The 15605-nt window shown below is 41.7% G+C and overlaps 1 protein-coding gene and 1 long non-coding RNA gene across 5 annotated transcripts in view; both read left to right on the forward strand.

Annotated features, from left to right (window-relative positions):
* MARK1 (microtubule affinity regulating kinase 1) overlaps positions 1 to 7350 on the forward strand; it is a 78217-nt gene extending 70867 nt beyond the window's left edge. For 3 of the 4 annotated variants that reach the window (XM_039883418.1, XM_039883421.1, XM_039883420.1), the window contains 2 exons: positions 1561 to 1605; positions 5227 to 7350. In XM_039883418.1, coding sequence (XP_039739352.1) covers positions 1561 to 1605; positions 5227 to 5581 — 400 coding nt within the window. In that variant the 3' untranslated portion in view covers positions 5582 to 7350. The remainder of the gene's footprint in view (positions 1 to 1560; positions 1606 to 5226) is intronic. The other variant, XM_039883419.1, reaches the window with a different exon arrangement.
* Positions 7351 to 9719: 2369 nt separating this feature from the next.
* LOC120619195 (uncharacterized) lies at positions 9720 to 15472 on the forward strand. Its single transcript, XR_005657400.1, has 2 exons — positions 9720 to 13218; positions 14146 to 15472. It is a non-coding gene; the product is annotated as an uncharacterized LOC120619195 (long non-coding RNA).
* Positions 15473 to 15605: the final 133 nt, after the last annotated feature.

The following is a 15605-nucleotide window of genomic DNA, read 5'->3' on the forward strand; positions in this document are numbered from 1 at the left end:
CCAGGGAAGCAGGGACAGGATGTGGGAAACGATGTGACAAGTCGGTCGCTCTTGCAACGATGACAGCCGGGGGAGTGCGTTCTGAGGGGCGTTTCGTACCCGATGCTGGCAGCAGTGGATCAGATCCACTCACAGCGGCGTCAGGCAGCGTGCCAGGCGGGCACCAAAGCCCCGTGAGACGCATGCGCTTTCCTCTTAAGGAGCTTTCCTTTGCCACCGGAAGGCACAGCGTGGCCGTCACTCCTGCCGAGCTGATGGCCCGCCCTTCACCTCAGCGTGCACCGGCCGTGCGTTTCACTTCACACTTGCTCCAAAGAGACTTCATTTATTTCTGTGTGCTCTGACCAAAACAGATTTATATAGATGAATTTTTATTATGCTTCCCAATGAAAACGCCAGGTGTTAAAAATAGAAATTTGAGCCACCTCACTCAAATGGGAGAACACATCTTATTATCCTTTCTCATTCAAATAGGAAAATGCAATTTACACAATACGTTTATCAAGAAGGGCCTGTAGCTAAAGGCCCTAAGAAGCGTAAGACAGTCACATTTTTAACCACCAGGTTAAAATGTCTTCATGTGTTAAAACTCAGTGGATGGATGTGTTTTATTAATTTGGGGTGAAGGGGGGGTGAGGAAAGTGGCACTTGATTTTATTCCAGCTGGAGTCATTTTACATAAATAATGTAATGGTTAAAACGTTAAGAAAACATTAACTTAGGGGTTCAAGTTGGTGATTTCCCCCAACTTTTTAATAGTATTTTGCTCTCACAAGCCATCTCTTCATATGTTTAAACTGGTTTATAACTTGATGCTCCTATGTAGATACTTATTTACTTTTGAAAATGACGAAGTAGTTAAAATTTTGGTGAACAAAAAATGTTAATTATATTCAACAAAAGGACAATTAGTCGAGTTTTCCTGGTTTCATTTCACAGGTGGATATCCAGGTAAGGTCAGTATTTCTGTTTAAGATTGCATTCTTGTTTTTAAACTCACCTGCTTGGTTTGTTAGGCTGTTGGTTTGCTGTCATATTTTATCATGTGCATGAATCATTAGCATAACTTCTGAAATAAGTTAATTGCTTATTTAAAAATTGATATTTATTTTTAGAAATACTTATATGTGTGTTGAGCTTTATTTCTAACTATAAGGTTAATTTATTTTCTAAATTGAGCGGCTACTAGAATTCTGTGTAATAACAGGTATGAAGTTGAATCTTGCTCTTGATAATTATTAAATACTTTTAATTTTAGATTGAACTAAACTAAGCCAAAATTATAACTTTAAGGTCATGTCTGAGAATTGGAAGATCACGTAAAAAAAATAATAATGATAATCCCGAACTGTCACCTAGCCTCTGCTCTGTGACGATACTTAGTAGACGCTCAATAAATGACAGTTAAGTGTGGTTATGTTGAAAAACATTAGAAATGGTATTCGACTGACTAGTAATAGAAAACTGTCATGCTAGACGTGTGCTCAACGGTTAATTTTAAAATCATTCTAGATGTCGGTTTTCTTGATCATTAAATCTCAACCTTCACTTTGTTTTGAGGGATCCAAGTGAAGGCGAAGCCAGTGGCAGAGCCGACGCCTCAAGGTGAGGAGCCACTATTAACACTTCGCTGCCAGGTCCCCCGCGTTTGAGAACGTGCTTTCGAAATCCTGACAGCACTCAGTAAACGTGAACACAACTAATGACTAGATCGTATGTGTATTTACAGTTTTTATTTTGGGATGGGTTCTCCTATATTGCCTAGCCTTTAATTACATTTAAGTTATTTGACTGTAAGTTTGTGTTTTCTAAACATTATTTTGAACGGTATGCTTTGCAGAGAAATAGCCTTTCCGTCCTAGCAAATATGTCTTAGCAGAAGAATTAACAGATGAAATGTCCTGACCCTTTTCTCACTAAAATGACGTTAACTAAAAATGAGTCTTGCTCAGATAACGCAGAACGCTGCGGTACCCAGGTATGTAGGGAGAGGCGGTGTGAGTGACGCATCGTCCGTGAGTGTTCAGTGTGGGAACTCACCCTGCCGTACTTCACGGTTCCTGACATTTGGCGCTGGTCGCGTATTCATTCTGGAGATGGGTCTCACACTTGAGCACAGTCAGAATGAGGTGGAGAGTTTGACACAACCCATGCCGAGCCCAACTCCCAGGTTTTGTGACTGGGGGCGCCGGGGCCTCTAGTGGCCACATGAATGACACGTTAGTGCTTGTGTTCAAATTTATAGGCGGGAAATTTCAGAAACAAAGGCATTAAATTTCTTTTAGCGAGCACGGGCCTTAAGGGAGGCGGTGTTCCGACCCGCAGCGACTCAGGGCAAACTCCCCAGCTTCCTTCCAGAGTTATTTTTGAGCAGCCGAACACAAGCCTCCACTTAATTTCTCCTTCAAAAAACTATATGAAATAAAAAACATAACGAGCTTTGGAAACACTTTATTAAGCATTCCCACGCGGTCCTTTCTACAAACCGTGCTGTGTTTATGTGTAGTCGTGGTAGTTTAAATGGTCCTTTGTTGAGTTGGGTGCCTGAGTCTCCGTGATAAGGAGCCAGAGGGAGGCAGGATGGAAACTTGTAACTGTCTCCTGCCTGTGAGATAAGCGTGAAGGACTTCTGTCTTCCCTCACCGAGTCACCATTTCTGAGCCCTCTCGTCTCGTCTCTTTCTCTCTTTCTACTCAGTTTTCCTCTGAGACATTTAGTAGCGTGTAGCGTCACAAGTGGCTGCTAATGCTGCAGTTCATCTGCGTGCATCGTATCCTCAGATACGACGTGTGACTGCATGGCCCTCTTGTTCGGTCCTCACCGGGCTTTTGAACAGACTTACTGAATAACTAGTGTCTCCGAGGTACTTGCTGGCCATTGATCCTCAGAGCCACCAGGTGAAAAGTATCCATTTTACAGAAGAAGCAGCAGGAAGGAGCATGCGTGGGACCAGAGCAGTAGCAATGAGGTTCTGTCATTTCAGGGAGGTAGTGGGACCTGATGGGGGAGACACGGTCTCTTGAGCCGGACCCCGTGGGTCTGAGCTGTGTCCTGCCACTTACCACTTAGCTATGTGACTGTAGGAGAGTGACCTCGACTCCTCGTGCCCCCAGTTCCTCATTCAGACTTCCTCGTAGGGTTGTTCTGAGGGGCAAACGAGGAAATGATACAAATGAAGAAAGAACTTGGAACCCTTCCTGGCACCCAGCAAGTGCCCAATAAACGGTAGCCGTTATCATTAGTGTCGGCATTGTCAGGAGCTTTCTCCCATCACCGTTACCGCTGGCAACGCCTTCGAGATACACGTAGGCAACATCGCGTATGTGCCTGTTGTCTTAAGGTCGCCAGGCTTCCTTGGTGGGATGCCAGGAAAATCAGGCTTGAAATAAGACACCTGATTTCTAGCCTTCGCTTTTCAATTTGTTAGCAGTACGACCTTAAAAAAAAGTCGTTTACGTTTCCAGCCTTCAGTTCTGTTTTTAAAACGAGTTTTTGACCAGGGGATCTCTTGGGTCCCTTCCAGGCCCTTCCATGCTGATTGGGTAACCTGAGTCGCGCGTGCGGTCCCAGTAAATGACTCGGGTTGGACCTGCACCCACAGGGGCCTGTGACTTAGAGTCAGTGAGCAGAAAGAGGGTGATAAGGGAGACGCCGAAATAAATACGCTCCATACTTGTTTAATAGTCTTTGGAAATGTATTTTCTCAAGCTCGCATAGTTTACAGAGTTTTGGGGGCTCGGATACCTAGGAATGAGAAGGAAGCACAAATATACATGTTTACATAAAAATTCAGACATGTATATATATATACGAATATATATTATACGATACTGATAAAAATGTATGAAATATATAGTAGGTTACAAACTTTCAAAGTGCGTCATTTCTTAAATCACATGGATATGAGCTAGGTTGACAAGTTAAAATTGGAACACCCATATTTGTATAATTGCTCAATAAATTTCATTGCAGGGTCTTCTGAACCACAGATACCCTTATTAATTTTACTTTTCCGTAATTATGTGAAATAGACTTCCTGGCTCTATATTATTTATATAGAACAGTAAGGAAAGTAAGTTAGGTGGACGCACCGAACGGCCGCGTGCCGTTCACGTCCTGTGTGACACGCCTGCCTGGCAGTGTCAGCGACCAAACCAGACACAGCTCCCGGGCCCCCTGGGGCTTCCAGTCTCCTGGTAGATTCTGACAACAAATCATAAACATCATAAATAAGTGTATTAAATAGTATATCAGAACGTGAGCAGGGCCGCAGAGGGAAAAACAGCAGGGTGAGAGAGGTCGGCCATGCCAGGGTGGGAGTTGGGGTGCAAGAAGGCGTTGGGGGTGGATCACATGGAGAACGTGGGCAGCCATTTGAAAGAAGACAGGGAGACAGCCATGCAGCCACCCGAGCCAAAGGCATTTCTGGCAAAGGGAGCAGCTTGTTCAAAAGCCTTCGGGCCGGACCAGGCCCCGTGCGTTTAAGGAATAGTAGCGTGGAGGTCAGTGCGTGTCGATAGGAGTGAACAAAGGGGTCAGCAATAGATGACGAGGGGTAGGAGCTGGGGGCAGGAGGTGGCGTGGAGGCTATTTTAAGGACGTCCTTCAGCAAGGCGTCGACACCGTTAGAGGACCCGGTGTCTGCACTCGCGTGCGGTGCGACCTGATGTCGTTGCCTTATTGCAATACGGCCTTCTTCCTCCACGTTGTCAGGTGTAAATAATCCCTCTGGAGCTGTCACTCTTCTCGTCCCCAGCCCCAGTCTTTTCCTACCCAAAAAAGGTACCAAAAAAAGGAAGTTTTCTTTATATTTCAAAAATGTGTATTTACAAGCAGAATGCTCGTGGCCTTGGTCTGTCTGTTGTACACATGTACAAAGCGGAGAATCCGCTTTTGCAAACGGAAGGAAACAATGTGGAAGGAACTGAAAAACTATCAAGTTCTTCACTTCCGCCTGCAAACTCGTTTCCCACAAACCGATATATGTAAGAAAACATGCTATTTTAGGTCGAGGATATTAACGAAAGTCAAAACAGAGGCCGTCTAGGGGGGTCCGCATTCGTAACAGCAAAGTCGCAGAAATCTTAGTGTCTACCCGAAGGCAGTCTGCAAATCAGGCAGTTTTATCAAGCGCCGAATGACGACCCCTTAGAGTTCACGTGCGCCTCGATTCCTGTGCTGAATGGGGTTTTCTCTCCGTTCTCTTCCTTTGCCCGCTCCTCCCAGAAGCACATCCGGGGAGCCGAAAGAAAGAGACAAGGACGAAGCCAGAGACTGCAAACCGCGTTCCCTGCGCTTCACCTGGAGCATGAAGACCACCAGCTCGATGGACCCCGGCGACATGATGAGGGAAATCCGGAAGGTGCTGGACGCCAACAACTGCGATTACGAACAGAAAGAGAGGTTTTTGCTCTTCTGTGTCCACGGAGATGCCAGACAGGACAGCCTCGTGCAGTGGGAGATGGAAGTCTGCAAGCTGCCCCGGCTGTCCCTTAACGGGGTCCGCTTCAAGCGCATCTCGGGAACGTCGATCGCCTTTAAGAACGTTGCGTCCAAAATAGCAAATGAGCTGAAACTGTAAAGCAACTCGAAATTTCCAGGCTCAGGGAAGATAACAGCCCGATTATGAGGTACGGTTTTTGAATGTACTGGGAGCACCTGACGTGACTGGCCTGTGAACCTCCCCGTGTAGAATTTGCCCTTCATGCAATAAGGTTATACATAGTTATGAACTGTAAGATTAAAGGCAGTATGAACCATAATATCTGTAGCTAAAAAAGTAGGTTCACCTGTACAGGTAAGTATATTGTGTATTTCTGTTCATCTTCTGTTCATAGAGTTGTATAATAAAACAGATGATTGCTTAAAGACTTGTATAGTTGTCTAGATTTCTGCACAGAAATGTACGTTTGATGCTCTGAGTTGAAAATATTCTTCCCTGTTATTTCCATTCTGGTGGGTTTTGAAATTCTTACCTCCATCACGCCATTTTGGAAATCGTGTCCAGAATGGAAAGTGCACAGAAATAGTCTTTATGATTGTAGCATGTACTTTGAAAAATTATTTTAAAATCGTATTTTAAGTTTAAACCAGAAGCTGATCAATAGATCAGTTTTATTATACACAGAATTATAACCTGCTTCTCTTGGCTCTTATCCTTGTTACCAGACAAGGTTTAGTTGAGAAGATACAAAATGTTTACAACGTTGGCACTTAGAGTTTTTAAAATAAAGTACACGAGAATACACAATAGCTTTGCCTTGAGCTAACTGGGAGGAGCGTGAAACCTACATCAGATTTCTTAGGGACTTTGTAAAGTGTTTTGTGGCCCACTGCTAATTGTAGCAGCAAAATTAAAAAGAATCGACACTTCCTCTGGCCGTTACAGTGTAAACTGTCACGTAGGTTTGCTGCCTTCCAAATACCACAGTGTCATTGCGGGAATATGATAATGTTGGGACTGTTTCGTAGCACAGACGCGTCTCTACAGTGTCGATCAGTGCATCAGTTAAGACATAATGCCACCTCAGGAATTAACTGGCATTGGGAGCGTTCGTCTCGTTCTCTTCCCGTCCTTTGCACCTACCCCCGACACCTGTACGTAAGTACTTAAGAGAAGTTGAGCAAAACATGCTGTTGATAACAGCCTATCACTGATTTAAGCTTATGTGGTTGTTCAGGTTATCCCTATGTAACCCGTTCGTTTTTACTATTTTGCCAGATCTCTTGTACTTATGCCACATCGTTACGCCTGTAACGTGCAGCTTTGTGATCGGGCATTTGCCCACTTTTCTTTCACAATTAGTGATATATGCGATGTAAAACCACTAGTAAAGGTACATTTTAATACTTGTTATTTTATACTGGATTAGACCTGGAGGTTGACTGTGCAATGTTATTTAATGTTGTAATTACTGTAATATCTGCACATGGATGGGCCCCATCTGCACACTCCTGAGAAATAGAAAGTGTATTCAAATTTTATCAGTTGAAAAAACAATAAAGCTGTGATAAATACTGTAATTCTAACCTACATTAGAAAGCTCTAAGTGTAGGTGACGTGCCATGTCATAATGGCTTCCAGACTAGGATGAATCTTACATTCTGTACTGTACTGTGATGTAGCTTTCTTCTGTACTGTTTTAGAATGAAGTGTATTTTTGCCTTAGCAAAGGGTGGTGTTTGGAGAAAAAAACAAAAAACACAACAACAACCAAACCACAGCTGTGTAGCCCCTTTTTAATCCAGTGTTCATTCAAAAAAAATCGATGCAGATCTTCTTACTTTCACTGGTGCAAACTGAAATCTGACTTGAACAGTTCTCATAATAAAGCACTTGTCCTTCGCTCTTTATCAGAATGTGAATGACCTGTTTTCTAGAACGAAAGTATTCCGTATGGGGATTTCATTTCATGGGCTCTAAATTTAGTTGGCAGCGGGTGAAACTCTCTGTAGGTTTTCAACGTGTCGTGATGACAAGAAATATTTAATATTTTTATCGGAATTCCTATTGTTGAAATACTTTTGAAAAAACAGACATCATGCCTTTTCCAAGGTAAAAACTGATTTTTGAATTATTTTCTCACTCTGTCAACTCTTCTGTGTTTATGGCAAGGAATTTTACTGCAATATTTTTTATGAGCTAAAAATGAAATCTTGATATTCACTTTTAGATTTCCCATTTTATATATTCATAACCACATAATTATTTTGAAGATTTAAAGGAATTTTACAATATTTGCATAAATAAATACCAGTTTATGTTCACTGGCTACATGATATCAGGATTTCCTTGGTTTCTGTTTAAGTATTATTTGATATAACATCCCTGACATTAAATTAATTACCGTGTAGAGGCTGGGGCACCGTATTTAATTTGAAAAATTAAAATTCGATAAATAATATGAAATATAGTCCAGAACCTTGACCCAATAATATTCTCTAAGGTAGAATTTGGTATAAAGTCCAAAAGGCTTTATTACGAAGTAATTGTTAACCAACACTACCACTTCATAATGTGGGCAACAGAATAAACGTGATGGGCGAGATACCGATTTCCTGTAAATAAGTGACTCCATCAGCATGTGTAAGTTAATCAAGATGATTTTCATTTTAAAAATGTCTGTCGAGGTACCTACTGTGTCTTAAGACATATGAAGGGATTGCCAAAGAAGGTTTCTAGTTCTCCAAGATTCAGGTCCATTGGAGAAGACACAACTACAAAAACACACCCAAACGGGAAACGACGCGTGTTCAAGCACAGACAACATGCACTGCCAGAGTACAGAGACAGGTGAGTTTCGTATGGACATGAGAAAGGAAGGCGTTTTGAGGGATTTGAAGGGTGGTCGAAATTTACGAGGCAGAATGGAAAAGACCCTTTAGATGGAAGGAATGCGTGAGGAAAGGCTTCAAGTGAGTCATGGTCGTAAGACACGTGTTAGCAATAAACCACGTGTTCTGGGGAGTGCCAGTGTTCACGTAGGTTGATGAAAAGCGCATTATGAAAGCACTGATTGGCAGCCTCAGCTCGGATTTGCTCTGTGTTTAGAGAGGAGCAATTAGGAGACCCAAATAAAGGGAAGGGTTGGAAGAATTAGTATCATTAAAATGTCCATATACTACCCAAAATAATCGACAGATTCACTGCAATTCCTATCAAAATTCCAATGGCATTTTTTCACAGTCTAAGAGAAAACTATCCTAAACTTAGTATGGAACCACAAGGGGCCAAAATAATCTGCAGGAAGAGCAAAGCTGGAGGCAACAAACTCCCTGATTTCAAGCTGTATTACAAAGCTATAGTAATCCAAACAGCGTGGCGCCGGAATAAAAGTAGATAACACAGATCCATGGTACAGAGTAGAGAGCCCATCAGTAAACCCGCTGCATATATGGTCCGTTAAGTTTTGCTAAGAATATTCTAAGAATGCACAATGTGAAAAGGGCAGTCTCTTCAACAAATGGTGGTGTGATAACTGGATATCCACATGTGAAAGCATGAAACTAGACCCCTGTCTTAACACCATACAAAAAATCGACTCAGAAACGGGTGAAGGACTTGAACATGAGACCTGAAACTGTGCAACTGAAGAAGACATTAGAAATAAGCTTAACATTGACCGTGGCAATGATAGTTTAGATTCGACATCAAAAGCAAAGGAAGGAAAAGCCAAAATAAGTGACACCACATCAAACTGAAACGTTTCTGGAAACCAACAAAATGAAAAGGTGACCTATAGATAGCAGCAAATCTTGCAAACCATATGTCTGGTAAAAGGTTAATATCTAAAATATACAAGGAACTCATGCAAATCAATAGCAACGAGCTATCAGCTCACACCTCTTGGAATAACTCACCAAAAACTCAAGAGATAACGCACGCTAGTGAAGATGTGGAGAAAGGGAACCCTTAGACCCTGTTGGTGAGAATGTAAACTGGTGCAGCCACTATAGAAAACAGGACGGAGGTTCCTCAAGAAATTAAAAATAGAACTACCATAATAAAAATAGATCCAGGAAGTCCACTTCTGACTATATTTCCAAAGGAAACAAAACCGTTCTCTCAAAGAGAGATCCGCACTCCCATGTTCATTGCAGCATTATTCAGAAGAGCCAGGCTATGGAAATGACCTAAGTGTCCAACAACGAATGGACGAATGAATGAATGAATGAAGAAAATGTGGTATTTATATATACTATGATATATTATTCAGCCTAAAAAATATCTTGTAACAAAATAAGTGAATCTGGAGGGCATTATGCTAAGTGAAATAAGCCAGACAAAGACAAATGTTCCATAGTATCACTTATATGTGAAAAAAAAAAAGCCAAACTCATACCAACAAGGAGTAGAATGGTGGTGGCCAGGGGCTAAGCCCGGGGGACGGTGGGGAGAGGTTGGTAAAAGGGAACAAACTTTATAAGATGAATAAAGTTTGAGGATCTAAAGTATGGTGCACAGTGACTATAGTTGATAATAGTGTATTATGTAATTGAAATTTACTGAGAGTAGATCTTACGTGTTCTCACCAAAATGTAAATATATGTACATATTTACACACATATATATGTGAGGCGATGGATGTATTACCTCAATAGAAATCCTTACACGTATATCAAATGATGTCGTACGTTCAAAATGTTACAGTTTTGTCAATTATACCTCAATAAAGCCAGAAAAAAGAAAAAATAGAATTACCATATGATCCAGCAATTCCATCCCTAATACACTCGGGAGAATGGAAAGCCGAGACTCAAACAGATATTCGTATTCATGTTCATAGCAGCATCATTTACGACAGTCCAAAGATGGAAGCAGCCCACGTGTTCATTGATGGATGGATGGATAAGCAACATGGAACGGATAAACAATGGAATAGTATTCAGCTTCACGGAAGGAAATGTTAACACTTCCTACAGCTTGGTGGAACCTTAATGAATACTAAGCTAAGTGGCAGTAAGCCAGTCAGAAGAAGAAAAATGCTGCGCGAGGCAGCAAGTAGCCAGTTCCACAGAGACAGGCAGTAGGATGGTGGTGGCGGCGGCCAGGGGCTGAGGGAGGTGGAAACGGAGCACGCGTTTAACGGGGTCAGCGTTTTAGTTTCGTAAGGCGAAGAGTTCTGGAGTTGATGGTTGCACAAGAATGTGAATGCACTCACCTGCACTGCACTGGCCACTTACCATGGTGAAGATGGTTCATTTTAGATGAATAGTTTACCACCAAAAAGAAGAAAAAGAAGAAGACCCCAGCCACGACAGCAAAGGGCAGAAGGAACCCCAGCTTGTAGGAGGCACGCCCTCACCCTAGATGCACATATCTCATTAAGAATTGCTATGGGTTTTGAGAATCAGCATATAAAATTCAGTACCGACGGCTGCATTCAGTGGGCTGCTTTCAATGCTCTTTCACGATGGGTGATTACAAATTCGTACGCTTTGGGGTGAACTTGCATCTCACGGTCTTCTTTTTTTCCCTCCCTGTAGAGTGAACTGATTTGGGGAAAGAATACCTGACAAGTACTAGAAAACACAAAGCTGGAGAATCTGCCCTGATGGCACTTGGTAGCACATCAATGTCACCTCTGTTCTCTCTTTTAAAAGATGGTTCCCGTTTTCATTTTCCTGTAGCTTTCTTACAGCCCGTCTTCTCGTCGAATGAAAAATGCATCATCATCATCATCATCATGATCATCATCATTCTATTATTATTATAGGATTAAATGGCCTCAAAAAAGGTATGCATACAGCAGACATTTTTTTTTTCTCGGCTGTTTGTAAAAGCTGAAAAGGGTAGAGTAATCCAAGCCCTCGCATCAGATTTAAGTACAAAACAGGTTTCCAAACCTCAGCCGTGATGTTTTCTTTCTTTTAAAAGTATAATCCTGTTCGTTAAAAGGTTTTGACTTAACTATGGAAAGAAGTGAATCCAGACTGAGAAACTGGTTCACATTTTTAAACTCTTCTACACTTTGTCTTCTCAGAAAACCAGGGACAGAAGTGGCCTGAGAAACCATTCGTTCGCCCGCTCATTTCTCTGCCGGCTCGAACGATGTGAGTGATTTGGTCTAAACTCCGGTCCGGGAAGGCTCCCCGGGTTCTGGACCCCCGGGTTCTGGACCCCCAGCTTGCTGTGCAGCCAGCACTTTCCACCATTTTCATCAGCAGTCCCTGTTAGCTTTCTCTTTGTGGTCGCAATTTTTAGAAAGTTTGGTCCCTCGGGCTGCATTTAAGTAATAATGCGTTTGTCAATCACAGATTCCAGTCACCGTGTGACAGTCCTGTTACCAGATTGAGTGGGTAGAATTCCAGCCAGAAGCACAGAAAGGCCCCGTCATGCCTTTTCAACCTTTTGACATATTGAAATTGTCGTGGGTTCCAGTTATTACCAGACTGAACCACTAGAGGTCAGAGAAAGTCCCTGTCTAGGATGCAGTGCCTGCTGCCCTACTGCCCAGAACAGTGGGGAAACGCACCCCATCCCCCGCAAAACAGGCACCCCGCTGCCCCACCCCCACAGTGCATGGTCTCTGGCCCACATCCCTACACGTAACTAATCGCAGGTCTTATTCTGCCTCTTCACGAATTGGAGGCTAACGTTTTTCACTGATTAAATTGGAATTTGCAATATTTTGATTTACTCAGGTTATTTAAACATCCCTCCATGTAGCTCCAAAGGCACGTAACACCTTTCCACTGAATCCCTCATACCCAAATGTAATGCTTTCGTAAGTTTTCTGGAACTTCGTGGAATCCTGCATTCTTTTCACATTGCATGAATCTAGCAGGGCCAAGAAACATTAAAATGATGTTTAAAATAATACAGTCTTTCCTAGCCTTTTTTTTATATCACATTTTTTTTCTCTCTTAGAATACTGTAATGAACCAATGGCTTTTCGTTGACTTGAAGCGTTTCCATTATTTGTAGTCACTAGTTCTTCGGGGATCAAAATGTCACAGTTTAGCCAAAAGAACCCTTTAAGTGTCCCATGTCGCCTTTTAATAAAAATGCACAATTTTTTTTTAAAGTGTCTTGCTTTCTGGTAACAAGATACTCCAGGCCCACTTTACACCTTTTCTATCCTAGGCATGCCATCGGCCAGTAGTCTAAGCCCCAGTAGTGGAAATCGATATTAGAGACCAAACTGTGAACTCTGGGGGTGCTTATCTGACTTAGTGCCGCTCAGATACTGTGACTTGTAGGCCCTTTCTGTGGACAGAGATGGAAAAATACATATACATACACACGCATGTGTACTGACTGCAGACCCATTTTCAATGTAGTCCCAAGATCACTTCACCACCACAATATTTAAATTTTTAATCCTATATTCAAACTATAATTATGCATCTTTTTATAATAACATAACCGTCACTCTGAAGCTCTTGATTCATAGCAAAGCCAACACGATAACGTATTTCTTTGGCTTGCCAATAAGAGAAATAGATTCAAAATAGTGAAACCAGTACTAATAATTGCAAAGCAAACAAAATTCGACTTTTTCTTTATATGTGCCTTGTCCTTAAAATGCACTATGGGATTTGACATAAAATTACTTTGGTCTAGAAAACTGAAATAATTGCTCACTCTGGGTTTTGGAAATTCTAAGTGTTTCAGTGCATTTTCAGTTGGAAGGAGTCAGCATTTGACAGTTCCGAGCTCTTGGATTTTCGATTCTGCTTTCTTCTTTGTGGCCGGATTCAGCCCCTGTCAAAAAGGTAAGTCAGCTTTATTAATCTCATCATGAAGATGAGTAGAGGTATTGGAACAGTTCAGTCTTCAAAGTACAGAACCTTTCATCCAGTAACTGGCTCACCTGCAACGACTCATGTGAGAGATTTATATATGTCCATCCTCAGAAAAACAGGACAAGTTGATTCTGACTTCTATTCAATTTCTATTAATATATTTAGAATCTAGTTTTGCGTTTCCAGTGAAAATTTCATTATGCTTAATCTTAATAATGAGAACTTCTCAATTTTTCTTCTTCCTTTACCCCCAGCTTCAAATAATTCTTTTCTTTGTCATATATGACAGTTTTCCCTTCTAATCCATGTCATGTATGCTAAGTATTGGCATATCGAGCTAAAAATCTAAACTATAATAGTAATTTATTTAGTTTTATAAAACACGTAAACCATGATAATCTCTCATGTTGCTGTATCCTAAGTACAGTACCAGTTATTAAGCTATCTTAATCTACCTCCAGGAAGGAAATTATTTATATATATATTTACATATATATATATATATATATATATATATATATATATATATATATATATATATATATACACACACACACACACATACACATAAAAATATACATATGTGTGTATTAGAATGTACATACGTATATATGTGTATGTTTTAGAATATGTTGGCAAGGAAGGATATATACCAATGCAGATTTTTTTTTAGGTTTTGTCAGAAATACTCTGTTCACTTACAGGGTCATAATTCTGACCTCATTTCTCTACACGTATATTTTTCTCTTCTCAATATCATTAAATGCAGATAGCTCAGTTGTTTTCTAAATCTTCAGTGGCTTTGGGATAAATATGATCAAATAAGAGAGAATTCCATCCTATTGTTAAAGAATTCTTTTAAATGTTCGATATCCTGCTTTAACGTTTTATCCGCAGGAGACTTCTGCTTCTGACGGAGAACGATTCAAAAGACTCTGGATCTGGGGTGACCCAGGTGTGACCGCTCGCACAAACAAACATGATTCTGTAATGGCACCCAGGGGTGCTGGCTGCAGGGAAGCCTTGGTGAACAGAATTTCAGAAAACGACACGCCTCTCTCACGGACGAGCAGCCAGGCACAGCGGCTCGCATTCCTGGATAAGTCACCGAGCTGGGTGGGTGGCAGAGCAGTGGCCTTGCCTGGCACTGAGAGGCCCCTTGGAGGAGGGGACGAGGACAACAGCCAAGCTTTGAGTTAGGCTGGAATCTGGGAGAGCCCCAAACAAAAAGAAATGAACAAATCATGTAACCCTGTAATCGCCTCCCTCAGCCCCGGATTCGTGCTGAGAAAGGGCAGAGGAGGAGCCCTGGGAAGCTTTCTGGAACATTCGCCCAGTGATTGGTGCCAGGTCCCTGCCGGAGAGGAAGCCAAAGGTGAACCGGAATGCTGACACTGCGCCTGTCCCCTCCTCGGCCAAAGACTGACAAGATCCAAGATTTGGGCCCCTCGGCGTGGCAGCTGAGAAGTCTGACGCTTGGCTGACCAGAGGGGAGCTCGGCCTAATTAGACCCGTGGCTCACCCGCCCCTGTTTTCTTACTCTGGGGGGTTCGCAGAGGTCGGCCCCTCAACCTGGAACAGCCTGCTCTCTGCAAAAGAGAAGACAAAATTTTAAAAATTCAGATTTCAGGAGAAGCAAATTCATGGAAGGACAAATCCTGCTTGTCACATGCTTTACCTGTAATCCTGGTCTCTGACATCAAGTCTCCTCATCGTCTGTGCTGAAACCCGACCCCTTAAGTGAAATAAAGAGGTGCTGCGCCTAAGATTCTGGAGTTTGCGTTCAGTGGGATCTCCAGGAATGAGATGACCACAGACGTATTTTTTTTTTAAGAAAACACTCAAAAAATGCTCATGTTAAATTTCTCCATTCTATTATGCCATCTGTTTTTATCACCTTTTGAACTGAAAGATAGTTAATATAGAAGACCCCAAATAAAAAATTAAATTTTTTAACCTGGGACTCAGCTGGCATTAGAAACGGCTGCCCCACTCACTTTAAATTGCAGCCCTTGGAAAATTAAGCCTGTTGTTATCTATAAGCAGTGTTTATCAGCTCCAGAGATATTTCTTCTTGAGTCTAAGCTTTTCGTATAAAAATAAACTGAGAGTTTTAGGCAACTTTACTTCATAAAACTTTAGGTCCGTATAGGTTCCCACCTTTCTTTTTTTCCATTTATTACAAAACAAAAGATTAAAACAAAGTCTTCATATGGCTACCGAAGGAAGCTTTGTTTTCAATTAAAAGTCTGTAACTCTTTTTATGCTAAGACTCTGAGGTCTCTCAACACTTTTTCACTCAGTAACTGATGATACATTTTCACGAAACTACCTGTCTGATGTTTTTGCTCCTTTGG

This window comes from Pteropus medius, unplaced genomic scaffold (genome assembly GCF_902729225.1).
Source record: "Pteropus medius unplaced genomic scaffold, Ma_sr-lr_union100, whole genome shotgun sequence".
Lineage (NCBI taxonomy): Eukaryota > Metazoa > Chordata > Mammalia > Chiroptera > Pteropodidae > Pteropus > Pteropus medius.